The sequence below is a fragment of the Taurulus bubalis genome, assembly GCF_910589615.1.
Source record: "Taurulus bubalis genome assembly, chromosome: 18".
Taxonomy (NCBI): Eukaryota; Metazoa; Chordata; class Actinopteri; order Perciformes; family Cottidae; genus Taurulus; species Taurulus bubalis.
Genome location: NC_136606.1, coordinates 225,001 through 246,252, shown reverse-complemented (window position 1 = coordinate 246,252; position 21,252 = coordinate 225,001). Strand labels below are relative to the sequence as shown.

The 21,252-nt window shown below is 47.2% G+C and overlaps 2 protein-coding genes across 2 annotated transcripts in view; one reads left to right on the top strand and one right to left on the bottom strand.

Annotated features, from left to right (window-relative positions):
* Positions 1–3,435: 3,435 nt before the first annotated feature.
* On the top strand, positions 3,436–8,906 carry LOC306750670 (zinc finger X-chromosomal protein-like; the record flags this gene model as incomplete). The annotated part of the gene is made up of 4 exons (XM_079234137.1): positions 3,436–3,706; positions 6,505–6,716; positions 6,855–6,939; positions 7,413–8,906. 4 exons carry the CDS (start codon positions 3,436–3,438, stop codon positions 8,819–8,821), a joined length of 1,977 nt encoding a protein of 658 aa, XP_079090263.1. The 3' UTR covers positions 8,822–8,906.
* A 1,742-nt stretch (positions 8,907–10,648) lies between these two features.
* Positions 10,649–21,252, bottom strand: part of LOC306750669 (chondrolectin-like) — a gene marked incomplete at both ends in the record, with an annotated part of 13,076 nt that continues 2,472 nt past the window's right edge. Inside the window, 8 exons of the mRNA XM_079234136.1 lie at positions 10,649–10,730; positions 12,929–13,025; positions 14,907–14,990; positions 15,262–15,312; positions 16,173–16,330; positions 16,565–16,734; positions 16,817–17,033; positions 20,183–20,375. Of these exons, the coding sequence (XP_079090262.1) occupies positions 10,649–10,730; positions 12,929–13,025; positions 14,907–14,990; positions 15,262–15,312; positions 16,173–16,330; positions 16,565–16,734; positions 16,817–17,033; positions 20,183–20,375 (1,052 nt within the window). The remainder of the gene's footprint in view (positions 10,731–12,928; positions 13,026–14,906; positions 14,991–15,261; positions 15,313–16,172; positions 16,331–16,564; positions 16,735–16,816; positions 17,034–20,182; positions 20,376–21,252) is intronic.

The window sequence follows — 21,252 nt, the reverse complement described above, 5'->3', positions numbered from 1 at the left end:
GTTAGCAGTGAGCTATACCACTACTGTTACAGTGTGTGTTAGCAGTGAGCTATACCACTACTGTTACAGTCTGTGTTAGCAGTGAGCTATACCACTACTGTTACAGTGTGTGTTAGCAGTGAGCTATACCACTACTGTTACAGTCTGTGTTAGCAGTGAGCTATACCACTACTGTTACAGTGTGTGTGTTAGCAGTGAGCTATACCACTACTGTTACAGTCTGTGTTAGCAGTGAGCTATACCACTACTGTTACAGTCTGTGTGTTAGCAGTGAGCTATATCACTACTGTTACAGTCTGTGTTAGCAGTGAGCTATACCACTACTGTTACAGTCTGTGTGTTAGCAGTGAGCTATACCACTACTGTTACAGTCTGTGTTAGCAGTGAGCTATATCACTACTATTACAGTCTGTGTTAGCAGTGAGCTATACCACTACTGTTACAGTCTGTGTTAGCAGTGAGCTATATCCAGTGTTGGGGGTAACAAGTTACAAAGTAACGGATTACAGTAACGATATTACTATTGTAGGTAACGAAGTAAAGTAACGCATTACACTCAAAATATTGGTAACTACACTACTTTACTAGACCTCAGTAAAGCGCTTTCCTGCGTTACCCAAGACATTTTTACCAGTCCGAAAAGTTCTCTTTTAGTGGCGCGCGAGTCACACGACACTTCCTGCATGAACAGTAGCAACACGCTGCTAGCTAGCGCTGCTGCTACTACTGCCCGCAACCCCTCTGCCCAAGTCGGGTGTCTAGCCTGGTCCCGCTACCTTCGGTGGTTTTCGGGGAGCTAGCGGAAGTTAACGGAGAGCTAGCAGAAGTTAGCGGGGAAGTGACGGAGCGCTAGCAGGAGCCCCAGCCGGCTACAGCAGGGAGCTAACGGGGACTCTGACCGAAGGTAGTAGCGGCTCGTAACCCGACGTTTACGGTAGATTGTTCATGCAGGAAGTGTCATGTGACTCGCGCGATTATTATTATTGGAAATTATATTAATTAATAATAATTAATTATTATTGAAAATTGAAAATAAAGTGATGAAAGGGCCGTGATGTTTGTCCATGTATCTTTGCAGTTCATTTGGACATTTGCTTAAAAAAAATGGAAAGTAAAGTAACTAGTAGTGAAGTTACTTTTCAAATGCAGTAACTAGTAAAGTAATCTAGTTACAATTTTCAGAAGTAACTAGTAACATGTAACTAGTTACTTTTTCTGAGTAACTACCCCAACACTGGCTACACCACTACTGCTACAGTCTGTGTGTTAGCAGTGAGCTTTATCACTACTGTTACAGTCTGTGTGTTAGCAGTGAGCTATACCACTACTGTTACAGTCTGTGTTAGCAGTGAGCTATATCACTACTGTTACAGTGTGTGTTAGCAGTGAGCTATATCACTACTGTTACAGTCTGTGTGTTAGCAGTGAGCTATACCACTACTGTTACAGTCTGTGTTAGCAGTGAGCTATATCACTACTGTTACAGTCTGTGTGTTAGCAGTGAGCTATATCACTACTGTTACAGTCTGTGTTAGCAGTGAGTTATACCACTACTGTTACAGTCTGTGTTAGCAGTGAGTTATACCACTACTGTTACAGTCTGTGTTAGCAGTGAGCTATATCACTACTGTTACAGTCTGTGTTAGCAGTGAGCTATATCACTACTGTTACAGTGTGTGTTAGCAGTGAGCTATATCACTACTGTTACAGTCTGTGTTAGCAGTGAGCTATATCACTACTGTTACAGTCTGTGTTAGCAGTGAGCTATACCACTACTGTTACAGTGTGTGTTAGCAGTGAGCTATATCACTACTGTTACAGTGTGTGTTAGCAGTGAGCTATACCACTACTGTTACAGTGTGTGTTAGCAGTGAGCTATACCACTACTGTTACAGTGTGTGTTAGCAGTGAGCTATATCACTACTGTTACAGTGTGTGTTAGCAGTGAGCTTGACGCGTAAAGAGTCTTCAGAGACAGTAACTCCATTTTAAAAGTTTACTCAACAAAAATAAAGTTACAAGATTCATTCAGTGCTCAATTTGGCACAACGATCAAAAGACTGTCTTGCTCCACAGACTGATGAACCTCAACTGAGGGATCTAGGGTATGACATAGTCAGTAGTAACTTAAAGGAGCATTTCAACACACTTTTTTTAAATCACAAAACACAATGTATAAGTCTATTATGGCTCTTACAGAAACATTCTACCACTTTGTATCTTCACAAAAAGTAAACATGAGAAAATCCGCTATTTAATTTTTAAACATCACATTTCAGAAGACTTTAAACAATTAATAATTGTTTTCATGTTAATAATCAAAGAAGGAAGTTTCATTGTGCGGTCTTTTACTTATGTGACCGCTAGGGGGCAGCGGGAACCCGCCTGAGCGTTCCTCCTGCCGGAAACGGTAGAAGAAGAAGAAGAAGAAGAAGAAGAAGAAGAAAAAGAAGAAGAAGAAGAAGAAGAAGAAGAAGAAGGGCTTCCGGTTCCGGTCCCGTCTCGGCCGTATGGTTCAGTTAAAGCTTGTTTGTGTGATTCAAACCTTCTGGACGCCAGAGACTCTCACGCGCTCCGTTCTTCCCGCGCAGGTAAACGGGCACTTTGATTTCATCAGGCGCGTTCATGTGTGGAAGCTGTGAGCATTGTGCTAATGCTAACAGCAGCTATCGGAGCAGAGAGAGAGAGAGAGAGAGAGAGAGAGAGAGAGAGAGAGAGAGAGAGAGAGAGAGAGAGAGAGAGAGAGAGAGAGAGAGAGAGAGAGAGAGAGAGAGAGAGAGAGAGAGAGAGAGAGAGAGAGAGAGAGCGAGCGCGCTCTGAGGGGTCAGATGGTTCATAAGGTAGACAGTTTGAGGGTTCAACATCAGTGATTGAAGCTGAGCGCTGACTTTCAATCGTTCATCCTGAGACCAAAAAGTATTACTTCTGTTTTATCTTGATTTAATTGAAGAACATTCTGGCACATCCAGTTATTGATTTCTCCAATGCATTTAGGCAGCCTGTGTATGGATCATAGTCCCCTGGTGATATAGTTATGTTACCAGTCCTTGTATGGATTGTAGTCCCCTGGTGATATAGTTATGTTACCAGCCCTTGTATGGATCGTAGTCCCCTGGTGATATAGTGATGTAGGCGTGTGTGTCGTCTGCATAATGATAACACACGTTGTTGTTGTTCGTAGTGAGTCAGTGGAAGCATGTAGATGTGAACAGAAGAGGCCCCAGTGTTGAGCCTTGAGGAACTCCACATGTCATCCTAGTCAGCTCTGATGTGTGATTAACTACCGACACAAAGTATTGTCCTTCAAGGAGGATTCAGACCAGTGAAGTACACATGTATGCAGCAGTAATATTAATCCAGAAACATCATAATAGAAATCATTTACTGATCGATCAATATTTGTAAGTGAACTACTGATTGATTGGTGTTTCAGAGATGGCGTCTGGACTCCTGGAGCCTCCTGCAGGAGAACCGCTGGGTGTCTTCCTGCTGAGAGACGAAGAGGAGGAGGAGGAGGAGCAGAGGAGGAGGGAGGTGGGCTGTCAGTGGGAGAGTCCGGAGGAGGACCGGAGGGAGGTGGGCTGCCAGAGCGACCCGGCAGAGAGGAGGGATGCTGGGGTCCAGGTGGACCTGCTGACCCAGCAGAGGAGGGATGCTGGGGTCCAGGTGGACCTGCTGACCCAGCAGGTCAGCTGGAAACACACAGGTGAGACACAGGAGGATGCTGTTTGTCCAGCAGTACTCCACTGGGAAGGTTCCACTGGGAACACTGGTTCCCCATCCCTCTCGTGTGTGTATATATTAGTGCTGTCATATTAGCGCGTTATTAGCGCGTTATTAACGGCGTTAACTCAAACCAATTTTAACACCGTCAATTAGGGCTGGGCGGTATGGCCACAAATTCATATCATGGTATTTTGTAAGGTTCTGGCGGTTTCACGGTATATCACGGTATTTTTATTCAAAATAAACACATTAATTTATTGACGCCGAAAAGGACCGTCACCGTTATTCACCACTCGCTGGCAACTGGCCAGCAGCTGTTTTGATTGGTACATAGGGAGCTAAACATGGAGGGATTTAGGACCCAGGGGAATCCCTTGATTCTAATGGCGCATGCACGGCTGTAACAACTATTGTCATTCTTCAGCCGGCAGCAACATTTAATGTTTACAGTCACAGACACTGTACAGCGGTCTGAGCTGCTCGCGTCTCACGGATAGAAGTTGACTCATGATGTGCAAGACATGACATCGCCAAAAAGCATGATGGGTAAAGCCCGCCCACTTTGCTGCACAGGAAAAGACTTCTTCCTGCACAAGAAAAGTCTTCCTGTGTGGGAGGTGTCATTTACCCAGCATGCCTTTTGGCGATGTCATTTCTTGCACACCCTGAGTCAAGTGAGTTAACATGAGGCATAAGTATCTCGGTCCGCTGCTCCTTCAGCTTCAAGCTTCAACATTAAATGTTTTATGTGTGTATATATGTATATATGTATATATGTATGTATGAGAGGTGGGCAGCCCTGAGAGGCGCCCGGGGGGCAGCTGGGGGTTGGGTGTCTCGCTCAGGGACACTTCGACATGTGAGCTATGGGGGGACTGGGGATCGAGCCGGCTACCTTGTGGTTGTGGGACGACCACTCATCCCCCTGAGCTACAGCCGCCCCCATATAGAACATTAAATGTTGTTTCTGCCAAACAGCAGCGACGGTATGACGGATATGAACAATTCATACGGAAAACTGAAACCGGTATACCGGTTCTATATATATATATGTGTGTGTGTGTGTGTGTGTGTGTGTGTGTATTATATTCACACACACACTTGGGTCTCCTTTAGACTGGATTTAAAGACTTTATTCTGAATTTAAAGTCTACAGTCTGGGTTAGGGCTGTGCGGTATACCGGTTCAAACCGTATACCAGTTTCAGATTTCCAAACGGTATGAATTTTTCATATACCGTTACACGTAACAACTGTCGTTGCTCTAGGCCAGGGGTGGGCAATTATTTTTCCCAGAGGGCCAAATGAGCAACTGAAAATATTTTGGAGGGCCGGGCCAAAATGCCGAACTCAATTATGCGTAGTATACGTTTTATTTCTATATAAAAAGCAGTACATGGCATTGTTTTGACTGCGGGTAAGAGTGTATGTTATTATTTGGCAATTAAAAGGCGAAAATATCATTTATTCAAATAGAATTTCCTCAATGATGAACAAAATGTGAAACATTTGACTCATTTTCAGTCACATTAATAACAAAGGGCATTTTGAGTTGCATATACTATTGAAACAAGGATTTTCTTAGCTTTCTAAAGACATCACATCCTCTTTGTAGCCAAGTGAACACGACATGTCACTGAACTGTGTAAAGAAAAGTGTCCCAGTGTTGTAGCCTTTTTGACTTTACATGCCTATATTAAACATTAAAACGTTTTCAGAACTGTGCAAACAAGAAAAGACAAAGGTCAAGTGTCCCATTTCACTTGTTATGTTTCCACATTTTAGTGTTCTTCAGTTCTTTTTTTCCATTCAGTGTGAGAAATCCAGTCTCTGTTCAGCTTTAACAAGTCCATCAAAGTCAGGTGGAATGTCTGAGGTGGAGATGCGATCAGAGAGAGGATCTGTACCTGGATCTGGTAAACTTCATGACTGAGCATGTCTGCTCACATACGCAGGTGGATCCAAAGAGAACCACATCTTTTGAGCATGTCTCCTCACGTTTGGAGAGCTGTCCTCCTTGAGAGCAGAGTAGAACTCTAGCAGTGATGCTGACTTGAAGTGCTCTTTCAGTCGTGAATGGGCCTGCAGGTCAATGAGTTCTAGCTGGACATCAGTGGGTGCACTACCAGCACTGCAGGTAACGGGAGAGGAGACCAGCTGCACTTCATGCTCAACCTTTTTGAACCATTTTTCCCAGTCAAACTCGGACATCCATCCGTAGCGACACCTGCCAGTGTGTTCTAGTCGAGTCCCAGTTTTCCATGCTTGCGTTTGCCTCGGTGAACAGATCCCTCCCCTTGTGGTTCCTTGTATTGGCCGCATTGCTGCCAGCTCCTCCGTGAGCTTGTCGCGCGTCATCCCCCGGAGAAAAAAGTGGAAGCTTCCCACTTTACTCTGCAGCTGAAACTCAAGGTTGTCCGCCATGTCCTCCCCCTTCTCGTCAGCGTGCGGCGGCACGTTTTCAAGCGCTTCTTTGTTCTCTGGGCATAGCAGTGCTGCAGACTCCACCATCACTCTTTCACGAACTCGCCCTCCGAGAATGGCTCATTATTCTGGGCGGAAAAACATTTGTAGTCCATATTTGTTTGAAAGTTCGTCTTTCGGCATCCACTTTCCTCTTTTTGGCATGAGCCGACGTTTTCGCATTTTTCAGGGGCGACAAGGACGGTAGACAGGTTCTCAATCACACGCATGTCACGTGCACAGTGAGAATAAATGGGCTTCAAATAAAAAACGAGTGATGGTTCAGTTCTCCAGATGTTAAACTCTCTGTCTGCAGGTCCGTCTGCAATGCTGCTGCAGTGTTTTGCAGTCAGACCCGATGGACCAGACGGTGGCGCTCTGCTGCAGCACTGCACCACCAACCGAACCAGAACCAGAACCAGACCCATCAAGCCCACCCAGTCCAGGTCCCAGAGGCGGCCGCCGCCTCTGAGGTCTAACGCCGTCAAACAAGGTCCATCTCAACGCCGCTACCGCCGCTTGTCTCCTGTTACTGACATTCAACAGGAGCAGGAGGAGCAGGAGGAGGAGCAGGAGGAGCAGGAGGAGGAGCAGGAGGAGGAGCAGGAGGAGGAGCAGCAGGAGGAGGAGGAGGAGCAGGAGGAGGAGGAGGTGGAGGAGGTGGAGGAGGAGCAGCAAGAGGAGGAGCAGCAAGAGGAGGAGGTGGAGGAGGAGGACACAGGTGATCCCACCTGGACTCCACCGGAGGAAGGTGGGTGAGGAAACCAAACATAGTGAAGTCCATAAAGTTTGTCTTCATTTATCATCAAATATCAGACTCCAAAATATAATTAGGTGTGTGTGTGTGTGTGTGTGTGTGTGTGTGTATGTATATGTGTATATATATATATATATATATATATACACACACACACACACACACACACACACACACACACCCCGCCATGGTTGGCCCCGCTAGCTCCCCACCGCTGCCCGAGTCTGGTGTCGAGCCGGGGCTGGTTGTCGGGGAGCTAGCTGGCTACAGAGGGGACAACATACCGAAGGTAGTAGCGCCTTGTAACCATACTTTTACGGTATCTATCTATATATTTGTGGGTAAATTATAATTTAACTATTGCTGTTATACATGTTGACTCTTCACACATCATTGTCATTATGAATATATATGATTATATATTATTATAATTATATATTATTAACCCTAACCCCCCCCTCTTCCAGCTGTGAACCCTCACCCGTCTGCCGCGGTGCTGGAGAAGATCCAGCTGGACTCAGACTCCCAGCATGCATCTCTCTGCGCGGTGAAGCTGGAGCCCGACAGCACCGTGTGCGACGTCTGTGGTAAAGTGATGAAGAACAAGTCGAGTCTGGCCCGACACTCCTTCATCCACACGGGCCAGCAGCCGTTCTCCTGCCACCTGTGTGAGCTGCGCTTCAACCGGCGGGACAACCTGCAGCACCACCTGGCCCGGCTGCACCCGCACGGCGCGGCGCGGCCCGAGCGGCGGCGCCCCGCGGTGCCGGCCTGGCTGTGCGCGGCCTGCGGCAAGACCTTCAGCTGCCGGTCCAGGCTGAAGACGCACGAGGTCATCCACTCGGGGGTGAAGCCTCACCGCTGCGACCGCTGCCCCAAAGCCTACATGAGGACCAACGACCTGGAGCACCACAAGAAGATCGCCCACGCGCACGGCGCCGCCGGCGAGCCGCCGCCCAGCTCGCTGCTGTGCGACTTCTGCGGCAAAGAGTTCCGCTGCCGCTCGCAGCTGGCGGCCCACTTCCTGACGCACACCGGGGAGCGGCCGCACCTCTGCGACGTCTGCGGGCGCAAGTTCGGCCGGCGGTACCAGCTGCGGCGCCACAAGGTCCTGCTGCACGGCAACCGGGCCGGCGGCGAGGAGAACCCGGCCTCGCCGTTCTCCTGCGGCGTCTGCGGCAAGCGGCTGAAGACCGAGGCGCTGCTCGCCGCTCACGCCCGCGTCCACTCGGGCGACAAGCCTCACCGCTGCGCCGTCTGTCTGCGCGGCTTCCTGCGTGCCGCCTGCCTGAAGCAGCACCACCTGCGCGTCCACCTGCGGCCCCGCGGCGGCGGCGAGGCGGCGCACGCCGCGGGGCGCCAGAGGAGCGCGGCGCCGGCCAAGGCCTTCCCGTGCCCGGTCTGCGGTAAGGTCTTCAGGTTCAGGTCCCTGCTGGCGAGCCACTCGCTCGTCCACAGCGACAGCCGCCCGTACGGCTGCGACTTCTGCAGCCGGCGCTTCCGGCGCCTCAGCCACCTGAAGCGGCACGGCGAGGTGGTGCACCCCGGCGGCCGCACGCCGCAGAGCTTCGTGTGCCTCGTGTGCGGCCAGGACAAGAAGTGCCGCTCGCAGCTCGCTCGGCACGCCGTCGTCCACACCGGCGAGCGGCCGTTCGCCTGCGAGCTCTGCGCCGCACGCTTCAACCGCCGCGGGAACCTGCAGCAGCACATGAGGCGCATGCACGGCGTGGGGGCGGAGCCAGCTGAAGCCCCACCCCTTCTGTTTGACGACGACCTGTCGCCCGCTCTGACTTACAAACAGGAAGAGACGGTGGTCGACATGGACGACGTGGAGGTTGTTACTGAGGTTGTTACTGAGCGCGCTCAGTCCTCCTGACCTTTGACCCTTTCAGTTTGTTCTGCCTGTCTGTCTCTTTAATAAAGATGTGATTGATCAGAGATCAATATTCATCATTATTGTTTCTGTAAATATTTAAATCTTCTACACTGTTTGTCAGGTGGAAGAAAAGCTCCTCTCCTCCTCTTCCTCTCCTCCTCTCCTCCTCTAGCTCTCCTTTCCATCTCCTCCTCTTCTTCCTCTCCTCCTCTAGCTCGCCTTACCATCTCCTCTTCTTCCTCGTTTCCTAACCTCTCCACATCGACATGTGTAAATAAAAATAAATATTTATGTATGGATGTTGTTTCGGCTCCAGGTACCCGATTAGAGGAAGACGACCATGATGACATCTTTATGCTATAATACTGTTTTACACAACCACAGTTTGAAACTGAGTCACAGTTTTATTCATGACAAACATAGAACATAGTTCTTAGAGCTGCAATGTGCGCACACACACACACACACACACACACACATCATGGAACACACAGGCACCATGTAACACACACTTCATTTAGCTGACGCTGTTATCCAAAGAGACTTACATGTTTGCTCTATACACCGTAGTCATAGCAACAATTAGAGGTTAAGAGTCTCAAGGACACAACGACATGGACTAGCAGAGGGCTCGAACCACAAACCTTCTGATTCGAAGACGGGCATGCTAACCACTGAGCTACAGTTGCCCCATATACATGTAACACACACATCATGGAACACACACACATCATGTAACACATCATGTCACATGTAACACACGTAACACACATCATGTAACACACACACACATCATGTAACACATACACTTCATGGAACACATGTAACACACACACATGTAACACATCATGTCACATGTAACACACGTAACACACACATCATGTAACACACACATCATGTAACACACATGTCACACACATGTAACACACACATGTAACATGTCACATGTAACACATGTCACATGTAACACACGTAACACACACATGTCACATGTCACATGTAACACACGTAACACACACATCATGTAACACACATGTAACACACACACATGTAACACACATCATGTAACACACACATGTAACACATCATGTAACACACACATGTAACATATCATGTAACACACACACATGTAACACACATCATGTAACACACACACATGTAACACACATCATGTCACACACATGTAACACACATCATGTAACACACACATGTAACACACACATCATGTAACACACACACATGTAACACACATCATGTCACACACACACATGTAACACACATGTAACACACACACACACATCATGTAACACACATGTAACACATGTAGCACACATCATGTAACACACATCATGTAACACATGTAACACATCATGTAACATCATGTAACACACATGTAACACACACATGTAACACATGTAACACATCATGTAACAAACACCAGGTTCACTTCTTAATCATTACACTCTGTAAACATCTAATTGGTTTATTGTTCTAAATCATTATTACATCCTATTAGTCTGAAACCAGTTAATCAATACGCTGGAAGGAGGAGGGAAGGAGACAAGGAGACGAGGAAGAAGGAGGGATCAGGGAAAGTACATGGGCAGTAAAGAGAGTACACGTTTGTACATGCAGTAATGTGTGTATTCTGTAGTACAGTAGACGACTTGGCTGAGCCGTGCTGTGATGTCATCACACCTCCATGAAGCTGATTGGCTGAGCCGTGCTGTGATGTCATCATACCTCCATGAAGCTGATTGGCTGAGCCGTGCTGTGATGTCATCATACCTCCATGAAGCTGATTGGCTGAGCCGTGCTGTGATGTCATCACACCTCCATGCGGTCCGTTTTGGTCCTGGAGATCCAGAGAGTCGACTGGGACGGGCCGGCCGTCTTGGTGCGAGGAGTACTGCGAAGAGAGAGTACTTTTACTCAAGTACTGCGAAGAGAGAGTACTTTTACTCAAGTACTGCGAAGAGAGAGTACTTTTACTCAAGTACTGCGAAGAGAGAGTACTTTTACTCAAGTACTGCGAAGAGAGAGTACTTTCACTCAAGTACCGCGAAGAGAGAGTACTTTTACTCAAGTACCACGAATAGAGTACTTTTACTCAAGTAACCTCAAGTACTGCGAAGAGAGAGTACTTTTACTCAAGTACTGCGAAGAGAGAGTACTTTTACTCAAGTACCGCGAAGCGAGAGTACTTTTACTCAAGTAACCTCAAGTACTGCGAAGAGAGAGTACTTTTACTCAAGTACTGCGAAGAGAGAGTACTTTTACTCAAGTACTGCGAAGAGAGAGTACTTTTACTCAAGTACTGCGAAGAGAGAGTACTTTCACTCAAGTACCGCGAAGAGAGAGTACTTTTACTCAAGTACCACGAATAGAGTACTTTTACTCAAGTAACCTCAAGTACTGCGAAGAGAGAGTACTTTTACTCAAGTACTGCAAAGAGAGAGTACTTTTACTCAAGTACTGCGAAGAGAGAGTACTTTTACTCAAGTACTGCGAAGAGAGAGTACTTTTACTCAAGTACCGCGAATAGAGTACTTTTACTCAAGTAACCTCAAGTACTGCGAAGAGAGAGTACTTTTACTCAAGTACTGTGAAGAGAGAGTACTTTTACTCAAGTACCGCGAATAGAGAGTACTTTTACTCAAGTAACCTCAAGTACTGCGAAGAGAGAGTACTTTTACTCAAGTACTGCGAAGAGAGAGTACTTTTACTCAAGTACCGCGAATAGAGTACTTTTACTCAAGTAACCTCAAGTACTGCGAAGAGAGAGTACTTTTACTCAAGTACTGCGAAGAGAGAGTACTTTTACTCAAGTACTGCGAAGAGAGAGTACTTTTACTCAAGTACCGCGAAGCGAGAGTACTTTTACTCAAGTAACCTCAAGTACTGCGAAGAGAGAGTACTTTTACTCAAGTACTGCGAAGCGAGAGTACTTTTACTCAAGTACCGCGAAGAGAGAGTACTTTTACTCAAGTAACCTCAAGTACTGCGAAGAGAGAGTACTTTTACTCAAGTACCGCGAATAGAGAGTACTTTTACTCAAGTACCGCGAAGAGAGAGTACTTTTACTCAAGTAACCTCAAGTACTGCGAAGAGAGAGTACTTTTACTCAAGTACCGCGAAGAGAGAGTACTTTTACTCAAGTAACCTCAAGTACTGCGAAGAGAGAGTACTTTTACTAAAGTACTGCGAAGAGAGTACTTTTACTCAAGTACCGCGAAGAGAGAGTACTTTTACTCAAGTAACCTCAAGTACCGCGAAGAGAGAGTACTTTTACTCAAGTAACCTCAAGTACTGCGAAGAGAGAGTACTTTTACTCAAGTACTGCGAAGCGAGAGTACTTTTACTCAAGTACCGCGAAGAGAGAGTACTTTTACTCAAGTAACCTCAAGTACTGCGAAGAGAGAGTACTTTTACTCAAGTACCGCGAATAGAGAGTACTTTTACTCAAGCAACCTCAAGTACTGCGAAGAGAGAGTACTTTTACTCAAGTACCGCGAAGAGAGAGTACTTTTACTCAAGTAACCTCAAGTACTGCGAAGAGAGAGTACTTTTACTCAAGTACCGCGAAGAGAGAGTACTTTTACTCAAGTAACCTCAAGTACTGCGAAGAGAGAGTACTTTTACTCAAGTACTGTGAAGAGAGAGTATTTTTACTCAAGTACCGCGAAGAGAGAGTATTTTTACTCAAGTACCGCAAAGAGAGAGTATTTTTACTCAAGTACTGCGAAGCGAGAGTATTTTTACTCAAGTACAGCAAAGAGAGAGTACTTTTACTCAAGTACTGCGAAGAGAGAGTATTTTTACTCAAGTACAGCAAAGAGAGAGTACTTTTACTCAAGTACTGCGAAGAAAGAGTATTTTTACTCAAGTACAGCAAAGAGAGAGTACTTTTACTCAAGTACTGCAAAGAGAGTACTTTTACTCAAGTACTGCAATTGGGGTCAGGTTTCAAGTACTTTTCTGACAGCTTTAGTTACTCTACATTGTGGTATTAGTATTTTGAAACACACTCACACACAATGGGAGGGGCTTATAAGTGTGACAGGGAGAAGAGGATAATGGGATTTGTAGTTTCTTTCTTCTACTCACCTTCTACTAAGCATCTGAAAACAACATGTCCCAGAAGCCACCAGGATGAGCAGCAGCAGGGGGATTGTGGGTATTATCACGTACACCAGTAGCATGCCTGGAGAGAGAGTAACGTCTCATTACATTACATTTAACTGACGCTTTCATCCAAAGAGACTTACAATCAGTGATTCCACCATGAGGACAAACTCAGAACAACAAGAATCAAGAACGTAGAATTTCTTCAGCAAAGTTAAACTCCAAAGTGTATCAGTAAGAGACATGAAGTGCTACTAAAGTGCTACTCGGCGCTACTTTCCTTATTCAAGGTGTAGTCGAAAAAGAAGTGTTTTTAGTTTGGGGCAGAAGATGTAGAGACTTCCTGCTGTCCTGATGTCAGATCAGAATCAGAAACCGTTTATTGCCAGGAATGTTTACACAAACGAGGAATGTTTCTAGGCGGAAGGTGCATACGTTAGACGAGACGAGACGAGCAACAATCAACAGCCAACGACGGCAACAGTGCAATGATATTAAATCAAGTATAAGATAAAGTGCTCAGACAACAGATAACATTAATGTAGGTGTATGTTAAGTGGCATGTGCGTTTAAGTTAAAGTTAAGTGTATGTTAAGTGGCATGAGTGTTTCAGTGGGGGACCCCGGCTCTGTTGATGAGCCTGACTGCCGACGGGAAGAAACTGTTGGTGTGGCGTGAGGTCTTGGTCCTGATGGACCTCAACCTCCTGCCAGAATGAAGGGACTCGAACAGGTTGTCCAGGGTGAGAGGGGTCAGCTACAATCTTTCTAGCTCGCTTCAGAGTCCTGGAAGCGAACAAGTCCTGGAGGGATGGCAGATTGCAGCCAATCACCTCTCAGCAGAGCGGATGATGCGCTGCAGCCTGGCCTTGTCCTTGGCAGTGGCTGCAGCGTACCAGACTCTGATGGAGGAGCAGAGGATGGACTCAACGATGGCAGTGTAGAACTGCACCATCATTTTCTTTGGCAGGTTGAATTTCCTCAGCTGCCTCAGGAAGAACTCCTCTGCTGGGCCTTCTTAGTGATGGAGCTGATGTTCAGCTCCCACTTGAGGTCCTGGGTTAGGATGGAGTCCAGGAAGAGGAAGGACTCCACAGCGTCCACAGGGGAGTCACACAGGATGAGAGGGGTGTGTGGGGCTGCGTTCTTCCTGAAGTCCACAACCATCTCCACTGTCTTCAGGCCGTTGAGCTCCAGGTTGTTCTGGCTGCACCAGGTCTCCAGGTGGTCAGTCTCCCACCTGTAGGCGGACTCGTCCCCACCAGAGATGAGTCCAGTGAGGGTGGTGTCATCCATGAACTTCAGGAGCTTGACGGACTGGTGACTGGAGGTGCAGCTGTTGGTGTACAGGGAGAAGAGCAGCGGGGAAAGAACGCAGCCTTGGGGGGAACCGGTGCTGATGGTCCGAGAGCCTGAGACGTGTTTCCCCAGCCTCACGTGCTGCTTCCTGTCAGTCAGGAAGTCTGTGATCCACCTGCAGGTGGAGTCGGGCTCGTGCAGCTGGGAGAGCTTGTCCTGCAGCAGAGACGGGATGATGGTGTTGAAGGCAGAGCTGAAGTCCACGAACAGGATCCTGGCGTAGGTTCCTGGGGAGTCCAGATGCTGGAGGATGTGGTGGAGGGCCATGTTGACAGCACCGTCTACAGACCTGTTGGCCCTGTCGGCGAACTGCAGGGGGTCCAGGAGTGGGTCAGTCAGAGTTTTGAGGTGGGACAGGACCAGGCACTCAAAAGACTTACAGGATGTTGTGTAGCATGGACCTACAGGATGTTGTGTAGCATGGACCTACAGGATGTTGTGTAGCATGGACCTACAGGATGTTGTGTAGCATGAACCTACAGGATGTTGTGTAGCATGAACCTACAGGAACGTGTTGTTGTGGTAATGTTGTCAGTCAGGGAGAGTTGACTGTTGAGTGTCACACGAGGTTCCTGGCAGTCAAAGGTCAGCGGGGCTCGTACCTGAAGCTCCACTCATGGTCACCTGAGGGGGGTCCTCCTCGCTGCCTGCAGGCTGTTTGGCCACACCTCCACCTGCAGTGGCCTCTGAGAACACACACAGGTATGTATGTACACATACATTTTTTATTTTATTTTGTATATATCTTTCATCCCTGTTGCTTCTTTATATCTTTATATTTTATCTTGTGTGTTTCTTTGTATCTTCAAGTTGTAAGGTGCTACTACGAAAACAAATTTCCCCTTGGGGATTAGTAAAGCATATATATATATATATATATATATATATATATATATATATATATATATATATATATATATTATGAAGATATGACTTCATAAGGACGTTCCTGCTCACCTGGGCTCCGTCCTGCAGGTGTGTCCCCCTGTTCCTTCACAAGATGGCTCTCTGAAAGAAAAAAGAAAGGCAGAAGGAATGGATGAACAAATCAGGAAACAAGAAAGATAATCCTTTTATTAGTCCTGCAGGATTACAGCAGCAGTGCACACAAGAGACACATAGTAAATACAAATCAAGTAATATAAACAGTAAAACAGTAATAAAAACAGTAAAGAAGAATACACTAGCAATATTAAATATACAGATGGAAAAATAAAGTATATAAAAGTACTTAAATGTATTATATATTGCACCAGATGAACGTAATTAAAGTGTTATACGTGTATTATACTTAATATATATTAAGATCAAACAAACAAAAGAGAAAACAACAGAAGAAAGAAAGACCAAGATCATCATGAAAGAAAGAAATAATGAACAAACAAAAAGAATGAAAGGCTTTCTCAGCCTGGCTAAAAGGGGCGGGGCTAGCAGCAGATGACCAATCACAGACCAGGACAAGTCTGCTTACTTTAAAAACAGAAAACTAAAACTATAAGAAATATGAAGAAGTTAAAATCCTGATTGAGACTGTGTATTTAGATCTGAATATATTTATATCTAATAACGTGTGTTTTCTCAGAAATATGAAGAAGTTAAAATCCTGATTGAGACTGTGTCTTTAGATCTGAATATATTTATATCTAATAACGTGTGTTTTCTCAGAATAGAAGATATCTGACTCATCCCATTGGTGGAACCAGGTCAGGTGAATATTTTAGCCTTGATTCATAAATATATATTAATTTATATATATTATTTATATCAGCTGATTGGCTGATGGTACCTGGTTTGTTTAGCAGAGAGAAGCTGATTGGCTGACGGTACCTGGTTTGTTTAGCAGAGAGAAGCTGATTGGCTGACAGTACCTGGTTCGTATTTGCATATGAAGTTGTGCTTCATGTTGCAGCGGTCGTCGTTCCATTGGTAGAGATAAGCTCCGCCCAGACCAGGTAGGGCAGTTGGTTGATGGTACATCACAACGCAGGCCTCTCCTCCACAGGACGGCTCGTCAAAATACCAGTTCCTACATCATCATCATCATCATCATTATTACCACCATTATCACCATCATCATCAGTAATCAATAAATTACTTTGTATCTTTGTATGGCTCAGCCTGCAGCTCCATGAACACACCTCCATCATGTTGTTGCTGCTCAGTGTTCTATGACGGGGATTCAAACTACCTCAACTTATAAATAACACAGGACGAGATCGAGGCACCTGGAGAACATCTGTTCATCACTACCTTCACTCACCTGAAGGAGGCCAGACTCCCATCGGTCCAGTGATAGAGCTGTGGACAGGAAGTGAAGGTGTTGCTGAGTTCAGGGTGAGTCTGTTCGACTCCGTCCACCCGAGTCAGACCGATCCAGAAATCCCCGTCCGCTATACCTCCTCCTGCTCCCACTGCTCCTGAACGCAGCTCCTGGAGACGAGGAGGAAGAGGAAAGAGATGGCAAGGGGAAGAGTAAGAGGAGGAGATAAAGAGGACCAGTTGTCAGTCTCACCTGCAGCAGATTTTCAATGTGGGTCTGTTCCACCGGGCTCTCGATGCTGAGCAGAGAGCCTCTGTCCATCTCGCAGGCCTGCCGAGCCTCCCTGAAGGCCACGCGGCTCGACACGTCGTGGAAGTATGCGATCTTATAGCAAGGACGCTTCGGACCTCCGAGACACACCGTCTGTCCTGAGAGGAGAGACAGAGTCTTAGTCCCGCCCACTGGTGGTCTGCTTCACCTCAACTAGGATGCTTCTTGTGCTTAAGCCTTCACTAGGACGCTTCTTGTGTTTAAGCCTTTACTAGGACGCTTCTTGTGCTTAAGCCCTCACTAGGATGCTTCTTTGTGCCCCCTCTGCCCCCCGTTGAGCTGCACTTTTGCTGAGCCCTCAACACCCGGTGGCTCTTCAAATGGGCCCTCAACAACAATGGGCTCCTCCACCCTCCCCCTCTCTCTGTGACGACTGACCAGGTGAGAAGACAGCTGGAAAAACTCCACCATGGCAAAGCTGAAGGACCTGATGGCATCAGCCCCAGGGTCCTAAAGACCTGTACCACCCAGCTGTCTGGTGTCCTGCAGCACCTCTACAACCTCAGCCTGAGGCAGGAGGAGGTCCCAGTGCTGTGGAAGACGTCGTGCCTGGTCCCTGTCCCGAAGAAGTCGATTCCATCCGTCCTCAATGACTACCGACCGGTAGCCCTCACCTCCCATGTGATGAAGGTGCTGGAGAGGCTGGTCTTGGCTCACCTCCGACCGCAGGTGAAATCGTCGCTGGACCCTCTACAATTTGCTTACCAGCCTCATGTGGGAGTGGACGACGCCATCATCTACCTGCTGCAACGAGCTCAGTCGCACCTGCATGGTACCGGTGTCTCTGTGAGAGTCACTTTCTTTGACTTCTCCAGTGCATTTAACACCATCCAACCACTGCTACTGGGTGAGAAGCTGCGGGTGGTGGGGGTAGACTCGTCCACCGTCTCCTGGATCACTGACTACCTCACAGGCAGACCACAGTGTGTCAGAATGGGCCGTGTGCTGTCTGGGACGGTGGTCAGTGATGCTGGAGCCCCACAGGGAACTGTTCTGTCTCCCTTCCTGTTCACCCTGTACACCACTGACTCCCAGTACAACACAGAGTCATGCCATCTGTAGAAGTTCTCTGATGACTCTGCAGTGGTCGGGTGTATTAGGGATGGACGGGAGGAGGAGGACAGGGCAGTGGTGAGTGACTTTGTGGAGTGGGCCGGTGAGAATCACCTGCTTCTGAACGTGGCCAAGACCAGAGAGATGGTGGTGGACTTCAGGAGGAAGACAACAGCTCCTAGTCCTCTGAGTGTTCTGGGAGAGGACGTGGACACAGTGGAGGAGTACAGGTACCTGGTGTCTCATCACATGCAGGAGTACAGGTACCTGGTGTCTCATCACATGGAGGAGTACAGGTACCTGGAGTCTCATCACATGGAGGAGTACAGGTACCTGGTGTCTCATCACATGGAGGAGTACAGGTACCTGGTGTCTCATCACATGGAGGAGTACAGGTACCTGGTGTTTCCATCGACAGCCGACTGAACTGGAAGGCCAACATCAACGCTGTGTACAAGAAGGGGATGAGTCGACTCTTTTTCCTGAGGAAGCTTCGATCCTTCAATGTGTGCAGCAAGATGCTGGAGATGTTCTACCAGTCGGTGGTGGCCAGCGCCCTGTACTTCTCCATCGTCTGCTGGGGGAGCAGCATTGAACAGACTTAACAAGGTAGTTAAGAAGGCCGGCTCCATCATCGGCTGCAAGCAGGAAAGGAGCACTTTCTCTAAGAGATTCCTCACGCTCCGCTGCAACAAGGACCGTTACAGGAGAACATTCCTGCCGTCAGCAATACAGCTTTATAACAAGTCACCGCTTGCTAGTTCCTCTGTGGATTAATTCATCACTGTACCATACATACTTGCATTTTTCACTTTCTACTGTTTATCTAATTTACGTAATTAGGACGCTTCTTGTGTTTAAGCCCTCACTAGGACGCTTCTTTGTGCTTGATCCCTCACTAGGAGGCTTCTTTGTGCTTGATCCCTCACTAGGAGGCTTTTTTGTGCTTGATCCCTCACTAGGAGGCTTCTTTGTGCTTTACCCCTAACTAGGAGGCCTCTTTTACTTTACATTACATTTCATTTAGCTGGCACTTTTATCCAAAGCAACTTACAATAAGTGCATTCAACCATGAATACAAACTCAGAACAACAAGAATCAAGAAAGTACAATTTCTTCAAGAAAGTTAAACTACAAAGTACTATAACTAAATGCCATTTAAGTGCTACTAAAGTGCTACTTTCCTTATTCAAGGTATATTCGAAAAAGATGTGTTTTTAGTTTGGGGCAGAAGATGTAGAGACTTCCTGTTGTCTTGGTGTCAATGGGGAGCTCATTCCACCAATGAGGAGCCAGGACACAAACAGTCGTGACTTTGTTAAGTGTTTAGCTGGCAGTGACGGAGCTACAAGCCGATTGGCAGAAGCCGAGCGGAGTGATCGAGCTGGGGTGTATGGTTTTACCATGTCCTGGATGTAGATTGGACCCGATCTGTTCGCAGCACGGTACGCAAGCACAATGTTTTGAAGCAGATGCGGGCGACCACCGGTAACCAGTGAAGGGAGCGGAGGAGCGGAGTAGTGTGAGTTTAGGTAGTTCAGTCTTGTCAGGGTTAATGTTCAGGTGGTGTGTGGACATCCACTGAGAGATGTCAAACAGACAGGCAGAGATTTGTGCTGTTACCCGTGTTTCCGATTGGGGAAACGAGAGGATCAGTTGGGTGTCATCATCAAAGTGGCTTGGTAGAAGGGTGGAGGGAGGAGGGGGGCTGTGGGGGTAAAGGAGGTTGGAGAAGATAGAGATGAGTTTTGGGGGGTTAGAAAAAGAGGATTCAATTCTGGATTGGTAGAACAGGCCTTTGGCTGCAGAGATAGAGGCAGAGAAGGAGGAGAGAAGGGAGTGATCGGCGAGCAGGTCATCGGCATGTTTGGATTTTCGCTATTTCCATTCCGATGCTCGCATCGTGGCTCTGTCGGCACGCACCGAGTCAGACAGCCACGGAGCCAGAGAGGACTTGAGAGAGGACTTGAGAGAGGACAGAGAGAATCAAGAGAGGAAGACAGAGGATAGAGGAGAATGTCTGTGGCATAGTTGGGATGCATGAGTGAGAAAGAGTCAGTTGACGAAAGGGCTGATAGAACAGACGAAGCCAGAGAGGAGGGAGAGAGGGAGAGAGAGGGAGAGAATGTTGCGACGGACAGGTGCAGAGTCTGTTGGTGTGGGAGGGTTGTCCGTTCCAGAGAGTGGGAGAGAGTAAGAGATGAAGAAGTGGTCAGAGACATGAAGTGGAGCTACAGTGAGGTCAGGATGGTGGCTGAAGGAGAAGGCAGAGGAGAGGGCAGCAGGGTAGATGTGTTGTCTGGTGTGATCCAGGTCTCAGTGAGAGACAGGAAGTCCAGTGATTGCTTGATAGCAAAGCCAGAGATGAAGTCTGCCTTGCGGTTAGCTGACTGGCAGTTCCAGAGCCCCCTGTGACGAGGTGTTGGGTCTGTGTGGAGCGAGTGGGATAAATAACAGAGGAGAGATGACGGTAGATGTGTAAACAAGTCCGAGGCCTTTAGTGTCTACGAGTAGATATGCACACAGATGATGAAGGTAAACACATATTTACAGAGCAATATTATATTGAGCCACCCCTGAAGACTCCAACGAAAGACTCCTATGTCTTCATCCTCTGAGTCTTGACTGTAGCTCAGGGGGATGAGTGGTCGTCCTGTAGCCACAAGGTAGCCGGTTCGATCCCCGGTCCCCCCATAGTTCACATGTCAAATTGTCCCTGAGCAAGACACTGCTCCCCGGGCGCCTCACTGGGCAGCCCACTGCTCCCTATCCAGGGATGGGTCAAATGCAGAGAAGAATTTCCCCAAGGGGATTAATAAAGGATAATGTCTTCTTCTTGACTCCAACGAAATGTGAATATGTCTTCATCTTCCGAGACTCCAACAAAAGACTCCTATGTCTTTATCCCCCGAGTCTTGACTCCAACAAAAGACTCCTATGTCTTTTTCCTCCGAGTCTTGACTCCAACAAAAGACTCCTATGTCTTCATCCTGCAAGTCTTGACTCCAACAAAAGACTCCTATGTCTTTATCCCCCGAGTCTTGACTCCAACAAAAGACTCCTATGTCTTTATCCTGCAAGTCTTGACTCCAACAAAAGACTCCTATGTCTTCATCCTGCAAGTCTTGACTCCAACAAAAGACTCCTATGTCTTTATCCTGCAAGTCTTGACTCCAACAAAAGACTCCTATGTCTTCATCCTCCGAGTCTTGACTCCAACGAAATACTCCTATGTTTTCATCCTCCGAGTCTTGACTCCAACAAAAGACTCCTATGTCTTCATCCTCCGAGTCTTCATACAAGGA